The 18,875-nt window shown below is 30.9% G+C and overlaps 1 protein-coding gene across 1 annotated transcript in view; it reads left to right on the top strand.

The window, feature by feature from the left end:
* The window catches only part of LOC139490888 (pyridine nucleotide-disulfide oxidoreductase domain-containing protein 1-like), a 44,703-nt gene that overhangs the window by 10,877 nt on the left and 14,951 nt on the right, over window positions 1-18,875 (top strand). The window contains exons 5-8 of the mRNA XM_071278014.1: window positions 272-328; window positions 1,963-2,036; window positions 15,189-15,349; window positions 17,325-17,416. Of these exons, the coding sequence (XP_071134115.1) occupies window positions 272-328; window positions 1,963-2,036; window positions 15,189-15,349; window positions 17,325-17,416 (384 nt within the window). The remainder of the gene's footprint in view (window positions 1-271; window positions 329-1,962; window positions 2,037-15,188; window positions 15,350-17,324; window positions 17,417-18,875) is intronic.

Below are 18,875 nucleotides of genomic sequence, written 5' to 3'. Positions count from 1 at the left end.
AATCAACTTAAAACTTAGTATACATGTTCCCTTTGATAAGATCATTATAATTTCAATGCCAAAATAGAGAATTTATCCCAATTTCACGGTCCACTAAACATAGGAAATGATAGTGCGAGTGGGGCATCCGTGTACTGTGGACACATTCTTGTTTTTACGACATTCAGAAAAATCCTGTTTGATTCATTTAGAAATTTAAATTATTTTTCGCAATAATAAAATCATTGCAATAATTTCTGAATTTACAGTAATGCATGTTTTATATTTACAGCTTATTGCTAAAGATCACCCTTATGTTCTCGGAATTAGAGATACACAGAGTGTAAAGGTATGTCTTCAAGGGTATTAAATAACTCTTAAAAAGTTTCGGGAGAAGTGAATTCAATTTTTTTTTTTGCATTAACACAATCTAATAAGGGACGACATCAAAAGTTCAATGTAGGATAAAAAACTTAATTCACATAGTTTTTTCACTGACCCCCACACCCCCCCTCTTAACTTAATTTTGGAAAAATTGATTTACCAATAGGAATATATGTAAAAATCGAATTTAGATATACAAAACTTGCAGAATGTTAACCCCCCCCCACCCCCAAACTATTTGATTTAAGTTTTTTATCCTACATCGATCTTTTGACGTCGTCCCTAACTTTGTCAAAGAAAGAAATATTCATACTTTGGGCAGAAGCTTATTTATGATCAATAGACAGTATCCAGAACAATGATAAAATAACTTAATTTTTAGCAGTTAACTAGTTGAAACAGACCAGTGTTAAAGTTTGTTGCACATTAATTCTAAAATTTGTCAAACCTTCATAGAATTTTATGAAACACTAGCATGTTTAGCAGGCACTATTTTATGATTAAGAGATAATGTTTTGAAGCTAACTTTTGAAAATATATTTCTTTCATATTTATGTATTTTATATAGATTGTTTTGTAATTTGGACATAAGCTGAACTTCAAGATCAAGATATATATTTTGACAGAAAATATAGTTTAAAAATAAAAAACACAAAAAAATCACATCATAAATCATACATTGTTTCTGTTAGCGCTTTCACCTCATCTCCTACGGTTCATCAGACAAAATAAATCTCCGGCTATACGAACGCGCCAAAAAAAACAATTCCGTACTGAAAGTGTTAATAGTAACGACTTGTGACGTTGCCTAATAGTAACGTCATGCGGTAGTTTGTATATTTTACGGATTCTAATTCATGGACCAAATTTCACTTTCTATTTAAAGACGGCTTATACAGATCTTTTATTCTGCTAAGGGGTTTTTACCTATTCTGCATCAATCAAAGAAAATGAAAAATCTAGTCCATGAATCACAGCTTATTGGCAGCCGTCGAAATACACCAAATCTGAAGAAACTTCTTACACCAGCAAAATTCAGTACACAGATGTGTTCTTTCTATGTGACGTCATCAGGCATGGTTGCCTTTTTTCATGCCGTCACCTTTTTTCATGCCGTCACAATAGAAAATTTAGAGGAAAGCAAGAAAATTAGACATCATAATCGGATTTAAACCAATGAAGAACTGAGATCAAACGAACCACATGTTGATTAAATTTCAATGTGTGCAGAAAGGGATAAATTGACGAAGAATTAGAGAAATATATATATATATATGAAGATGTGGTGTGAGTGCCAATGAGACAACTCTCCATCCAAGTCACAATTTGTTAACGTAAACCATTATAGGTCAAAGTATGGGTCTTCAACACATTGCCTTGGCTAACACCAACAGCAAGCTATAAAGAGCACTAGATTTTATTTTTAAATTTTGTACTTTAATGAGTGAATACAGATATATAAACATAAAAATGGGCTTAATTTAAACAGTCCAAATTTTCAAAATTACTCTGACAGCAGTAATGGTAGGCAAAACATAATGTACAGTCAAACCCATTAAGCTTGTTTAGTTTTTTTACTTTTACTTCTCCATTTTCTAGGAATTCCAGAAACAGTTATCCACTGCCAGAAGAATTATAGTAGTTGGCAATGGAGGTATAGCTACAGAGTTGGTGTAAGTTTTTAAAAAGGCAGGTTATATAGTTTAGGAATTTGGGGATTAAAGAAATAGCTACAGAATTGTTGTTAATAACTACAGGTGGTTTTAGTGGGGTATTGTTTGCTATTCATGTGCTTACTTTTTCTTAAGATACTTTTATCACATTCTTACTTTATTTTTTGGACCAAAATGTTGTATACACATTTAACTTTCCCAAGCATTTCCATTCTTTCTAAATAGTTTTAGCTCACCTGGCAAAAAAGAGAAAATTTGTTTTAATCCTTTATGCTTACTTGAAGACCTGATTTTGACCCTTTATAAGGTTCATGTTTTATTTATTTTCAAGTCATTAACCGAATAATGTTCACACTTTTGTTAATTTTCGAGTCATTAATTGGATTAGATTCACACTGTATAAGTGTTCTTATCATTATCAGTTATTATCTCAAATGTAGATAAATAATTGTCATAGTCATGTATCGAACATTACTGCAATTTTATCATATAATTTTTTGCTCTACATTTTTATAATAACATATTTTTCCTTGTAATTGCTTATATCCATATCATTTGAACTCTGGTACAATTTTTTGCTCTACATTTTTATAATAACATATTTTCCCTTGTAATTGCTTATATCCATATCATTTGAACTCTGGTACATTTTTTTGCTCTACATTTTTATAATAACATATTTTTCCTTGTAATTGCTTATATCCATATCATTTGAACTCTGGTGGATAGTTGCCTCATTCATAATTATACAATGCCTCCTTATTATTTATTATAAGTTGTTTTTATGTGACCGCCCAAAAACAGTTGGGGTCATATATTAGTATCAAGTTGTCATCGTCGTAGTCAGCGTCGTCCGAAGACACTTGGTTTCCTGCCAAGAACTTTAATTTAAGTGAATGAATCTATGAAATTTTAACACAAGATTTGAAACCACAAAAGGAAGGTCTGAATTGATTTTAGGGGTTATGGTTCCAACAGTTTTGGAATAAGGGGCCCAAAGGGGTCAAAATAAGTGTTTTTCTAGTTTCCAGACAATAACTTGTATGTTAACGTATGGATCTTTCTGAAATTGTACCACAAGGTTTCATATCACAAAGGGAATGCTGGGATTGAGCTTTGGGGTAATTACCTCAAAGGTTCAGGAATTAGGGAGCAAAAAGGGGAAAAACAAGCAATTATCTAGTTTCCAGACTATAACTTGTGTTTAGGTGTATAGATCTCTCTAAAATTGTAATTCAAAGTACAAATGTATCACAACACAAAATATTTTTTTTCCATATTTTTTTCTTTCTTAAAAATTCCATTGTTCCATTGATAAAAAATTTGATCACATTTCCAAATTCAGACAGTATCGAGCTTGAATATTGTGTCCAAACTTGCACCAACTGTTCAGTGTTTGACAACTGTGGTCGTATCAGTCTGCACTGAGTAAGCATTTTATTTTATCTTGATATTTACCAACTTAGTGTTGAAGATGCATATATATTCATCAGAAGTTTGTTTGGTCCTAAGACTGTTTTGAAGAGACGTTTATTTTTTTCATTTGACAATTCATGACAGTCATGTTTGTACAACTGGCTAAAGGAAATAAAAATTGAAAACATCAGAAAAAAATGTCTGACTTGACAAATAATTTGCTAGATTGCAGCAATAATGATTCTTTGGATTATTAAGGCTGGTGGGAGGGTAGGGCCCAAGCTATTTCCATACAATATATAGCTTAACTCTTTCCTTCAAAATGACGCCTTTTGATGCCACCCCCTTTACTCCATAATGACGCCTTTTGACGCCTGTGCAGTGCCTCGGTTAAAATGCCTTACCTACGAAAAATCTGTATCAAACTTAATAAAATTTGTATCTAATATAAAAAGGATATTCATGGGAATATCTGACTGGAATTTCATTGATGAAATATTCGTTTTCACAATGCATTAATACTTAAAACCTGATGATCGTTTTTTTTTTTTTAAATCCTATGCATAGCAAGTATGTGAAAAAAAAAATTTCCATGGAGGAAAGGGTTAAGAAATGTTTGAACTACTCTTTTCAAATTCAAAAAGATATTGAAGGTTTGCTGTTCATGAGTTATTGTTCTTGACACTTTGCATATTTTTTTGCAATGAAATGATAAGAGTATTAAAAGGAGTGCCTGGAGATATATAAACACCCTTGGGGCCTCAGGAATATCACTGTTCAAAAAAGGAAAATTAACAATGAAAAAATCATCCATTTTGTTTTAAATGTTTGTGAAGAGTTTCCCATGTGAAACTAAAATATCTTACGGTATTCATAGAAGGACAGTTATTGCTTTTTATACTTGATTGCTTAAGGTTAGTTCCATTCGGTAAATTTTTGTAGCAGTGTATTCAGAGAACTCCTGAATATTTAAAGAACAAATATCATTAAGATAATGGTAATTGTTGTAAAAATTAATGGAGGATATTTTAACAAAAATAATAATATAATTGCCGACATCAATTTGTAATTTTTGATAACCGAGATATTATGATTAAAGTTCTCTGTCCTTCTGGTTAGTTATGTTGATAATTAAGTCTGGATCAATACCATCTTTAATTTCATTCCTAACGAACTTCTTAACCCAGAATATCAAGAAATATTTTTAATCTGAAAGGAGTGTAATGTTAGGCTGATTAATGAATAAATAACTGAATAAAACTTGATTCAAGAGAATTGTCTGAATATTGATAAGGACATTAAATGATTTGTATTGAGTTATGGTTAAATCTAGCACAGTTCTAATTTGTCATTCAACTCATGAAATCCATTTGAGAATCAATTATAATTGGATAGAAATTACGGTTGTTTTGTGTTTGTTTGTATTATTGTATAAATTACATATTTTCATTGAAGAAAACAGCTGTATAGATTGTATATTAACTGCCCTTAGTAACTTCTTAAACAGAAGACATTTTTGCATTAAAAACAAACTTTGATTTGTATTGAGTAAAGAGGAACGGTGCTATGAGCTTTGCAACTGATCCATACTGATGATGCTAAACATTAAAAACAAAACATACACATTTTGAGTTTCTATATTGAATGCTCATATATACAAAACTTTGAGATATGTATACCTTTTGAATTCACCTTTTCAGAATCTAAAGGACTATGGGTAATTTCATTGTTTGTACACCAAAATGAAAATATTGTTATGTCATTGGTTGAATTTTTATTGTTTATCACGTTTTAAACCAATCACAATGTTTTGGTGTACGCTTTTGGAAATACTACCCAGAATGCATTAGATTCAGAAACGGCTAATTGTAAAATGAACTAAGGCCTGGAAAGATAAAACTACATGTCACCTTTGCATGCACTTGTTTGTGTTTTAAGACTTCAATATTGATTTGGTGAGAATTGAATGAAGTTAATGACTGGATTTTTATAAACTTTAAATGCTAGACATAAGTATAGAAGTTTTATTGTAACCAAGGGATTTCTTTTTCAAGTTTCTGTCAATTGAGAAATGATAGTGTTGTATTGTTTGGTTTTTTAAAATTTGTATAATCTGGTCTTAATTCTGTTCTTGTTGAACTGAAAAAAAACATTCATAGTATTTCAAGGACAAAAAGACAACAAGTAAATACATGCAGACATCTAGATTTGAAGCTGAATATGATCACTGATGATAATATTATTAATATATGGAGGATCATTTTCTTGGGTACTGTAAATTCAGAAACTATTGCAATGATTTTTGCAACAGTATCAGGTTTGCAGTTAAATTAACTTCAGTAGAGAGTTCTGTCCAAATATTTTTGCAATCACATTAACTAGATTTTGTATTTCTGACAGTGGTGAAGGATATGCAGTTTCTGAATTTACAGTATTGGACGGAACAGTTTAAATGTGATATTTAGGGACGACATCAAAAGTTCAATGTAGGATAAAAAACTTAATTCACATAGTTTTTTCACTGACCCCGACACCCCCCTTCTTAACTTAATTTGGGAAAAATTGATTTACCAATAGGGATATATGTAAAAATCGATTTAAGATATACAAAACTTGCAGAATTTTAACCCCCCCACCCCCAAACTATTTGATTTAAGTTTTTTATCCTACATCGATCTTTTGACGTCGTCCCTTAGTAGATGGAGGCAGACATAGAGATCCTCAATTGTTGTCTGCAGCATCAATATTTTCCTGACTTGAGAGCTTAGATATTCCCCTGCCCTTCATGCTATTGCAAATATAAACATTCTGCATTGATTAGTCACAAATATTACAACCTGGTCATTTTAGACTGACCCTCTTTTTTATCTCATCTAGCCAAAAAGTCCAAGTAAGCTGTTCTCGTCACGTTTCATTTGGTGTCAGTCGTTGTTTATCAACTGTTTCATATGGGGCTCTTTCTTACATATTTCCATATTTTATAGATAAATGGAATTAGATTTTTTGCCTTTTACATTGATATATTTTTATGGTTAAAGTTTTCAAGACATTAATAACTTGTTAAAATTTATTTGAATATTACTTAACTTTGAAAGTGAGGTTATTTTATGAGATAATATTAGACTTATTTTTGTCCATCTGATGAGTTAAGCCTTTTTCAACTGATTTTTATAGTTCGTTCTTATGTTGTACTGTTATACCACTGTCCCAGGTTAGGGGGAGGGTTGGGATCCAGCTAACATGTTTAACCCCGCCACATTATTCATGTATGTGCCTGTCCCAAGTCAGGAGCCTGTATATTCAGTGGTTGTCGTTTGTTTATGTGTTACATATTTGTTTTTCTTTCATTTTTTTACATAAATAAGGCCGTTAGTTTTCTCGTTTGAATTGTTTTACAATTGTCTTATCGGGGCCTTTTATAGCTGACTATGCGGTATGGGCTTTGCTCATTGTAGAAGGCCGTACCGTGACCTATAGTTGTTAATGTCTCTGTCATTTTGGTCTTTTGTGGATAGTTGTCTCATTGGCAATCATACCACATCTTCTTTTTTATATTAGAAGCTGAAAAAAAATAATATTTTTAATCACATTTCAGTGCTTTCTTCTAGATTGATTTAAAGTCATATGAAACTTCAAATTAAAAAAGAATTGTGCATATGTTTTTTTTATTACTAAATGGCTAGTTTTTATTATAAAACTAATATACATAAACTTTTTCTGAAGAAATTCTTTAATTTGTCCAGATTTAAAAGAAATTTACTTTTATTTTAATTATTTGCTTCCAGCCAACAATTTGCAGACATGTTTTCGGTATGCAGTTACCTCAGCATGATCTTTCTTGTAAAAATCTGGAGATCACAATATGCAAGTGCAAGGGGAAAACTAATGTGAACATCGCTCAGTCACCGAAATAAAGTGTACATATCTTATTGTACATGTTATACATATGCTAACCTGAATATTCAAGCTTCTTTGTTGATTGTTTTATACAAAGGTGACAATCTGTAAACTTAACCATTTAATTAGTTGCCATATTTTCACAACAACAATAACCAAGTGAAATATTTTTTGGATGATAATACGATAAGGATACATGTATAGAAAATGATAAAATCGTGCACAAAAGACATAAGTTTAAGATGAATGCATAGATTGGTCCAAGAATTGGATTAACATTATTTTTAATCAGTCGCTCCTTTCATATGACTTTAATGTTTAGTTGCAGGAAACCTTTACATGCAGTCTGGGATTAACTTATTTTTAACATTACCAACTGTCTTAGAATGTCATGAAAATCTGATTTAAGAAGGATACAATATTAAGAAATACCATTTGAAAAAAAAAACAGTTTGAATATGTTATATTTTTCTGTATTTTACACTTATAAATTATTTTTTCTTTTTCTTCAGTTAACATTAAGATACATACAGTCAGGAGCCTGTAATTCAGTGGTTGTCGTTTGTTTATGTGTTACATATTTGTTTTTCGTTAATTTTTTTACATAAATAAGGCCGTTAGTTTTCTTGTTTGAATTGTTTTACATTGTCTTATCGGGGCCTTTTATAGCTGACTATGTGGTATGGGCTTTGCTCATTGTTGAAGGCCGTACGGTGACCTATAGTTGTTAATGTCTGTGTCATTTCGGTCTTTTGTGGATAGTTGTCTCTTTGGCAATCATACCACATCTTCTTTTTTATATTAGAATAAATTTTCCAGACATCAAATAATTACTTTGACATAATTTCATCGATTTTATGAAATTTCGTTTGAAACATTTTTATGATTAAAGAGAAATTTTTTAAATGCAACATTTTTAAGCTGTTTATTTAATATTTAAGTAGAGTCAGCTGTACAGACATCAATAACTTCACAAATTAACATTCTATCATGTTTTTTCACATATGAATTATAATAGGACTTTAATTATAATCGAACAAATGAGTAAATTGAATCCACAATTTGTTAAAACTCTCAAGTTTATTGTTTCTTACTGCTATACACTTCTCTAAATTATAAAGATCTTTTAGTATTTTCTTCACAGCATGAATTGAAATATCTTGTATTATAATTATATTGTTTGAGACACAGAAAAATCAGGTTTGAAATTTCACCCTTGTATACATGTGAGACATCACCAAACAAAAAAATCTTTTTGGTGAATGAGATACTTATACCATTAGATAAAAACCATAAATCTATTTCTACTAATAAATTCTGGACATTTTCACAATTCCATAGTACATTTTCTATAGTTTCTATTTCTTCCTTACAAAAATTACATATAGTTGACTATTTATGACATTAATTTTACACAAAAATTTGTTTGTAGCTAATATTTTATGATTTACTCTAAACTGTAACCATTGTAATTTTGTGTAATAAGTAACTGCAAAAGGAAGTTTGAAAATTTCTCTCCATTCCAATTCATTCAGTTCCAAAATTTCATTCTACTTTTTCTCCCCATTAGGACCACTTTAGGTATTAACATCCAATATATATCTTTAGTTCCCTTTGTTTCTTTTTGAAATGGTTTGATCAAAAGAGGGAATAAAAGGTTCTGTGAGGTTATTATCTCCCCTTGAATACAGCTTCTTTGTCTGATTCAATGCTGAAATGATACTATTATACATCATTATATTCCCAGAAATATCACATTTGTCTTATTTCCCCATATGAGAGCAATTTTTCACTATTACTAATCACATCATTTACAAAAACAATACCTTTATTATACCAAAGTTCTTCTATAAAATACATGTTTGTTGTTGATATTTATATTCTTATTCAACCATAATGGACTAGCAAGAAAATATTCCCATGTATAATTTATATCTTTATCTACAAAATATCAATAACTTTTGTCAACTGTACAGACATCAATAATTTTGTCAACTGTACAGACATCAATAACTTTGTCAACTGAACAGACATCAATAGCTTTGTCAGCTGTACAGACATAAATATCTTTGTCAGCTGTTCAGACATCAATAACTTTGTCAACTGTACAGACATCAATAACGTTAATTTGTCAACTGTACAGACATCAGTAACTTTGTCAACTGTACAGACATCAATAACTTTGTCAAATGTACAGACATCAATAACTTTGTCAACTGTACAGACATCAATAACTTTGTCATCTGTACAGACATCAATCACTTTTTCAGCTGTACAGACATCAATAACTTTATCAGCTGTACAGACATCAGTAACTTTGTAGGTTTTTTTTATTTTTTCAGAAATATCAGCTTCAAATTTAACATTTTCTCATTTTTGCAAGCCTGCTATTTTGTTGCAGAAAGCTCAACACAGGGATAGTAATCCTGCAGCGGAGGCGTTAGGTGACTTCTTAAAAGCTTTATATTTTAGAAGGTGGAAGACCTGGATGCTTCATACTTTGTAATTTCAAATTCTCTCTTATTATAGTAATATGATAACTATATTTGGTATTTGCGTACCTTGCAAAGTTCTCATGCCCGTCAGACAGTTTTCACTTGATCTCCACCTCATTTCATGGATCAGTGAACAAGGTTAAGTTTTGGTGGTCAAGTCCATATTTCAGATACTATAAGCAATAGGTCAAGTATATTCGGTGTATAGAAGGACTGTAAGGTGTACATGGCCAACTGGCAGGTGTCATCTGACCTAGACCTCATTTTCATGGTTCAGTGGTTATTGATAAGTTTTTGTGGTTTTTGTCCAGCCTGCAACTTTTGTTGCAGAAAGCTCGACATAGGGATAGTGATCCGGCGGCGGTGGCGGCGGCGGCGGCGGCGGTGTTAGCTAACTTCTTAAAAGCTTTATATTTTAGAAGGTGGAAGACCTGGATGCTTCATACTTTGTATATAGATGCCTCATGTTACGAAGTTTCCGTCAGTCACATGTTCAATGTCCTTGACCTCATTTTCATGGTTCAGTGACCACTTGAAAAAAAAGTTCAAATTTTTTGTAATGTTGAATTCTCTCTTATTATAAGTAATAGGATAACTATATTTCATATGTGCGTACCTTGCAAGGTCCTCATGTCTGTCAGACAGTTTTCACTTCACCTCGACCTCATTTCATGGATCAGTGAACAAGGTTAAGTTTTGGTGGTCAAGTCCATATCTCAGATACTATAAGCAATAGGGCTATTATATTCGGTGTATGGAAGGACTGTAAGGTGTACATGTCCAACTGGCAGGTGTCATCTGACCTTGACCTCATTTTCATGGTTCAGTGGTTATAGTTAAATTTTTGTGTTTTGGTCTATTTTTCTCATACTTTATGCAATAGGTCTACTATATTTGTTGTATGGAATGATTGTAAGGTGTACATGTCTAGCGGGCAGATGTCATGTGACCTTGACCTCATTTTCATGGTTCAGTGGTCAATGTTAAGTTTTTGAGTTTTGGTCTTTTTATCTAATACTACATGCTATAGGTCAACTATATTTGGTGTATGGAAATATTTTATGATCTTTATGTCAGTCGCGCAGGTTTTATTTAACGGTGACCTCATTTTCACGGTTCATTGCACAGTGTTAAGTTTTTGTGTTTTGGTCTATTTTTCTTAAACTATAAGTAATGTGTCAACTATATATGTTGTATAGAAGCATTGTTAACTGTACATGTCTGCCTGGCATGGTTCATCTGACCTTGACCTCATTTTCAAGGTTCATTGGTTTTTGTTTAGTTATCTTGGTTAATGTTATGTTTATGTGACAGTTGTTATAAAGCTTTAACTTTATACTTAGGACTATCAACATAATATCAATGATTAGTATAGAAGGCGAGACATTTCAGCGTGTGCACTCTTGTTTTTTTTTTTTCTAATACTTTATGCAATAGGTCAACTATATTTGGTGCATGGAAATATTTTATGATCTATATGTCAGTCGTGCAGGTTTTAGTTGACCTTTTCACGGCTCATTGTTCCGTGTTTAATTTCTGTGTTTTAGTCTGTTTTTCTTAAACTATAAGCAAAAAGTCAACTATATTTGTTAAATAGGAAAATAAATTTTTGGATGTTGTATTTTAACTGATTTGATATTGAAAGATTGATTAGGCCAGGGGGCAAAAGGGTAATATTTACAGCATTCAAAACATCTCTTGACTTGTCCATATGTGTATGGATGATGTTTATTGGCTAAATTTGTAAGATGCTGGAGTGCAATCTTTCTGAATGTTGGATGATTAGTACTGTACTTTACGCACACAAAAGATATGACAAAAAAAAAATAGGTGCATTGTTTTTAATGAGACAAAACGTTATAAAGAACAATATAAAGAGGATTTAATTGTTGTCTGTGGCCTGTTTATAATTGGTGTTGCTATTGTACATAGATGGATATTTATATTGTGTTGCATGCTTGTTGAGAACAATAAAACATAACCTTGGGATTATCTCTATTGTCCCCATTTCACAGGATTATTGTCCTGATCTGATAATCATGAGACATTTGTCCTTGGCAGGGTTGGCAGGGTTGTCTGTGATACATAAATAAATTTATCGATAAAAAGCCTACGAATGTCAAATTGATTAAGTTTTTTTGATAATCGTAAAAAATACGTTATATGTCCTTCAGTTGTTGATGTCCGAGTTGTTAGAACCCAAAGGTACCATTAGAAATTTTCATTTATCTAATATTTCAATTGGTTTACAAATATTTTACAAGGATTGTCTGAAATCTTGAAGCATGATTGATCAGACAGTCTTCCAAATAAGCCCTTCAGAGTGAAAATTTCATATCTTCTCTCAATTATAAAATGGTTAAGTAGAGATATAAATATCTCTTTTTTTGAATAATATATTATTTTTCATAGTTTTATATGTTATATTTAAGCTTTGAATCTTTAATATGGTAAAGGAATAATGTCATCCACTACTGATTAGGGGACAGATGATATTACATAAAACAGATGTTTAAAACAAAAACTGAGTGTGTAAATTTTTGATAAACCCTCAAGTTAAAAAATTACAAAAGTAAAAAGTAAATATTCTGATTTAGTTTTACATCTACACATTACCTCATCAGATATTAAAAAGAAGAAGCACAAGTTTTGAATAATATATTATTTTTCATAGTTTTATATGTTATATTTAAGCTTTGAATCTTTAATATGGTAAATTTCGGTAAATTTCAACAGCTTAATTAAGTTCATTACATATACATTTTATTCCTCTTTATTTTTCTGTCATTATATCTATGGTAAAATATGTACACAGGCTTAACAAGTTGGACAAAGGGTTACTTTATGATGCTTATGTTTGTAATAAAATTTTAGATGCAGAAAACATTAATTGTTGGTATTCATCTATGAAATATGTACTTCAATCACTTGATATACAAAATTTAGATACAAAGCTCAATAAATTAATTAAATTTGTAAAAGATAAACTTTGTAATAGTTTCAAAACATTTTGGTTGGTCAAAAGATCTGAAACCTTATCACAAGGTAATAGTAAATTAGAAAATTATTTCAACCTCAAAACTGACTTTGTAAAGGAGGCTTATTTATCAATTAAAGATTTTAGTATAAGAAGAGCTATATGTAAAATGAGAATAAGTGCTCACGATCTTAGAATTGAGAAAGATAGATACAGTAAAAAATACATAGAGAGAACTCAACGTCTATGTCATCACTGCTTATCACATGGATCAAATTCTATTGAAGATGAGACCCATTTTACAGTAAATTGTCCATTATATGATGAACAGAGGAAACTATTATTTGATAAAGTTATCACTTTTTGTACTAATTTTAAAGAACTACCTAATGATAAGAAATATTTCTGGCTGTTCACAAATGAGCATTTACCAACTCTCATGTGCCTAGGAAATTACATTATTAAAGGTTTAGAAATAAGATCTAGATGTAAACAAAATATATGAAATAATATAATATCTTATTGTTATAAGAATTAATATAATAGTTATATAAAACACATGTTGTGTTAGGCTCTGATCCTGTCCATAATGTTATAGTATGGTATTAGTTTTCTGTTTTGCTTTTTCCAATCATATTGTGTTGTAAAATGATGCCCTTTATGGGTTCTTGATTAGATTAATAAAATTCTTATCTTCTTATCTTATCTTATACATTAATTTGTTGTTACTAAAATACTATGAGAGTTCAACCACACCCTCTTATTTCATGCATTGATAGATTGTCAAAAGATGTTAAGAAGAAAAAAAAAGAAAAGAATATAAGAAGAACAATTAGGTCTTTTCTCATCTAGGGGATAGATCCCATTGATACTAAATGATACCTCAATATTTTTATGGTAGGGGTGTGCCATTCTGGCCTGAAAAATGAAATGTACCAATTTTAATATACATGTAACATGACGTTCAGCACCTATAGTCAGGAGCAGATCCAGAACTTTTTGTAAAGGGGGGGGGGGCTGACTGACCTAATAGGGGGCCGCTCTAGTCATCAGTGATTCCCTAAATAATCAACCAAATTTTTCCCATGAATTAGGGGGGGGGGAAGCATTTGGAACTTATTTTGAAGGTGAACTGTCATATTAATTCATATATTAGTTTAATTAAGTATAATAACATTGACTATTTATAATTTAAGATTCTGAATAGCATATTCATATATGAAATGAAGATCATACATACCCCAAATCAATATATAGTTATCAAACATAAATGCATTTTTATATAGTATGTTATAAAAAGGAAGGTCATTTTTATATAAAACCTCTCAAAAGAGGGGAGGCAGTGCTGTGTATTTACTATTAATCCATTTTTGCCACAATTACCCCTTGTGGATCAGGATGAAATAACATGTGCTTCCTGTCATCTAACAAATTTTAATTGGAGTAACAGTTTAATTTGAAATTATGGTGTTTTTTTAAGTGGTGCAGATGATATTAGCCCGTCATCATTTTGATGTGATTTCTCAGGCTTAGTTGCAAGACTGCAGAGCAGAAATGTAAAATAAAAACTCATTTTCATGGTTTAGTGGTCAAAGTTAAGTTTTTTTGAGTTTGTTTTTTTTTATCTAAAACTATATGCAATAAGTCAACAACATTTGGTGTATGGAAATATTTTATGATCTATATTTCAGTCACTCAGATTGAATTTGACATTGACCTCATTTTCATGGTTCATTGCTCAGTGTTAAGTTTTGTGTATTGACCGTTTTTTTTTAAAACTTTAAGCAATAGGTCAACTATATTTGTTGTATGGAAGAATTGTTAGCTGTACATGTGTGTCTGGTATGGTTCATCTCACCTTGACCTCATTTTCATGGTTCAGTGGCCAATTTTTAGTTTTCTTGGTTAATGTTAAGTTATGTTTAAATTGTAATAAAGCTTTATATTTTGGACTTTCAACATAATATCAATGATTAGTAAAGAAGGTAAGACATTTCAGCGTGTGCACTCTTGTTTTAAATTATTTCAGATATTCAGGAGACTGGAGTTTTATCCATGAAGTCTTGATAAAATATTTCTCTATTAAATAGCAATTTTTGATGTTTTGTTTTCTGCTGAAGTGAGTTTGAATAGGAACTACTAACACTATTTTCTATGGAGTTTGCTCTATGTACATCCCAGTTTGTTGACCATTTCAAGGCCCTGCCCCCTTGTTCATTGTCCAGCTACTTTGAATTAGTTAGCCTTGTTGCTGTCCATTGATTGTCTTTCTTAATTTTTATGCCAATAGAGTGTAGAGACATATCTCTGTGTCCACACTGTATTGTTTCTAACCACTGATCTGACAAATTTTTGTATATTTTGTAGGTATGAGGTAGAGGGTTGTGAGGTGATCTGGGCCATTAAACATAAAAGTATATCCAGTACATTTGTAGATCCTGGTGCAGCTCAATTTTTCCTATCATCACTCAATAAAGAAAAATCAAAGGAAGAGGCTCCCTCAAAAAGATTGAAATACACTCTTGAAGGTACATACTTTTCACATAATTTTTAAAAGAAGGAATATTTTTTAGTGGAAAAAAGACTGGGGAATGACATGCTTTGGGATATGGAATATAGGGGGTAAAAAAGTGGGGATGTGAGATTAGGGGAAAAAGTGTGTGTGTGTGGGAGGGGGGGGGGGGCAGTCCACCCCTATCACACCCAAAGGACACAGGTGCATAAACAAAACATCTTGTGTCTAGTTCAGGGATGGGGTCGATTACTTAAGAATGTAATCGATTAAATTACAATTACTTTGCCAATAAAATGTAATCGATTACATTACAATTACACCCTATTTCATAAGTAATCGATTACATTAGATTACTTTTCTAAAAAGTAATCATGATTACTTTAGATTACTTATGATTACATTGTATATTGCAATATCAAAGTCTTTTTTATAACTTTTTATCCTCACAAAAAGATAATTTTGGTGATCTTTTTAAAAGCTTGAATTTTTTTATCTTATTTAAAATAATTTATAGACAAGTACAGTGTAACATGTGTAACTTCATAAAATAGCTATAGTCCTTTCTCTATGTTTAAAATTAACTTATTTTTTTCTACAAATTTTAACCAACTTTCTAATTAACAAAAACCTGAACAAATAAGGAAAAATTAATTAAGTATAGTTTTATTGTCTGTTGGAACATAATTGACACATCCATTAATGTTTTTACAGGTGTTAATCACAACTTCCATTTTTTTAACAAACAATAGGTGAGCTTGGGTATTAAAATTGTATTGTCTTAATAACAATAACGATAAAGTTAAAAGTGGCTGATTGTCATTATTTGTTTGAAAAGTTTTTAATCTTGATCTAATCAAGGATTTGTATAGTAAGAATCTTACTATACAAATCCTTGATCTAATTAATAATTAATAGAATTATTGTCAGGTGAAAAAACAAAACAGCTTTGTAACTTAGGAAAGTATATACATTTCTCTTTAAATTAAGAAACAGTTTATTGTAATAAAAGATATTTTGTAGTAATGATACTTCTGACGTCACCTATTATTTACTATGCATTTTGTTTGTAATATTATGCCATATGTATACACTGTACATGTACTTGTTTATACTGATGAGCCGTAAGGCTCAAAGTTAATAAAGAATAAAAATTAGAATGCACATATTATACAACAATTTATAGACCAAAATTTATTCAATTAATAAATAAATGAAATCTGGTTTTAACTTCCATTTTGAATTAAGTGGGCTCATATATTTATTTCGACCATCAAGGTCAAATTGGAACTAAATGTTTTCTGCATTTGAATTTATTTATGTTAAAATATTTGGTAAACTTATATGAAATTAGAGTTAATATCAGAAGTTTTCAATCAAGGAAAAAAATGCTTTCAAGGCATATTCTTGTTTCCTAAGAGCTCAATCTCACAACAAAATATTTGAGAGGCAATTTCCTTTAATAAACTGTTAACAAAATAAAACACTCAGTTATACAAATTTGTTATGTAGATGATACAATTCATCACATTAAACAAAATTAAGGTCCCATCATTGTGAATACTAGTTTCATGATTTTTCATTCAAGCTTTACATTTTCTTATTTTTTATCTTGTCTATCAAAAAACTATTTTCATAAATTTGTAATCAGCAAGTAATCATATAAATGTAATCTTAAAGTAATCTAAAAGTAATCATGATTACACCTGTTTTTGGCAATGTAATCAATTACATTATGATTACTTGTAATCAGAAATGGCATGATTACTGATTACATAGGATTACACTGCAAAATGTAATCGATTACAGCTGATTACGATTACTGATTACGATTACCCCATGCCTGGTATAGTGTTCTGGGAGTACACAAGATACACAATTGTTATTAAATATTTTAAATTCATGCATTTCAATTTCATGTAGTATATATCATGTATAGGACCCCAATTCATCAGTTATGATCATAAAAGTGTGTTCTTAATTTTTTTCAGATGACAAAAATTTAGCAAGTTCCACAACAAAATTAGGAGGAGCTCTTGGTCCAGACTGGTCAGCTCATTTACATATGACTGGTTTAATGCAGGTTTGTTTGTTTTATTGTACCTCTTAAAAAGTATGAATATAAAGACTTTTGAGCTTTAGTTTAATAAGCTGAAGATACAGAGGCAAACAACCTCCAGAGGGGACTTACAGTTATCAATAGACAAGTGTACATATACAGTATAAACTTGAGAATGAAAATGGGGAATGTGTCAAAGAGACAACAACCCGACCATAGAACGGACAACAGCAGAAGGTCACCAATGGGTCTTCTATGCAGCGAGAAACTCCACACCCAGAGGCATCCTTCAGCTGGCCCCTAAACAAATATATACTAGTTCAGTGATAATGGAAGTCATACTAAACTCCAAATTATACACAAGAAACTAAAATTAAAAATCATACAAGACTAACAAAGGCCAGAGGCTCTTGACTTGGGATAGGCGCAAAAATGCGGCTGGGTTAAACATGTTTTTTTTATATCTCAACCCTCTCACTATACCTCTAGCCAATGTAGAAAAGTAAATGCATAACAATACGCACAGTAAAATTCAGTTCAAGAGAAGTCCGAGTTTGAAGAGGTAACAAAAGAAAATAAACAAAATGACAATAATACATAAATAACAACAGACTACTAACAGTTACTGACATGCCAGCTCCAGACCTCAATTAAACTGATTGAAAGCTTATGTCTTCATCATAGGAATATCAGGCACAATCCCTCCCATAAGTGGTTTAGTATTATACCATCACAAAATATAAGAGAAGAACATAGCCCTAGTCATGCCAACAACTGCTTTTTGAATAAATGTGTTTAATTTAGATACAAAGACTCTATAAGTGAATCAATATTAAAGCCAAAATAAGCAATCTTTATTGACCTGACAACAGTATCGTAACTATATTCCTTCTTAATAAGCCTGTTTAAAGGTTTTGATAGCTTCTGAGGTGAATACTGACATATTTGTGCTTTGTAAAGAATATTACCATAAAAGATTGGATGTGAAATACCTGAATGTATAAGAAGTCTGCATGTTGAGTTATATTTGCGAATGATGTCCTTGTACCGATGAATAAACTTAGTAAATGTTTTGACTAGTTTGTGATATCGAAAACCCTGGTGTAATAAATTTTCAGTAATACATAAATTTCTCTCGTTGAAATCTAAAACATTGTTACATACACGAGCGAATTATTCAAGTTGAGGTATATAAACACAGTAAGATGGTGAAAAGGGAACGTCACCATCTAAAAATGGAAAATTAACGATAGGAAATGAAAAATTATCTCTTTTATCATAAATTTTTGTATTAAGCTTTCCGTTAATGATATTGATATCAAGATCTAGGAAAGCGCAGTGATCTTTGTTAGTATTAGCTATATTTAAAGTAAGTTCAACAGGATAAATTTTTTTTGTATACATACTGAGTCGTCATTATTGAGAGCCAATATATCAGTATGTTCAGATAATCTACAGATTATATAACCGTCTGTCTAAATAG

This window comes from Mytilus edulis, chromosome 10 (genome assembly GCF_963676685.1).
Source record: "Mytilus edulis chromosome 10, xbMytEdul2.2, whole genome shotgun sequence".
NCBI classification, from domain to species: Eukaryota; Metazoa; Mollusca; class Bivalvia; order Mytilida; family Mytilidae; genus Mytilus; species Mytilus edulis.
Note: the sequence above shows the minus strand (reverse complement) of the source record. Positions and strands in the feature narration are given on the sequence as shown.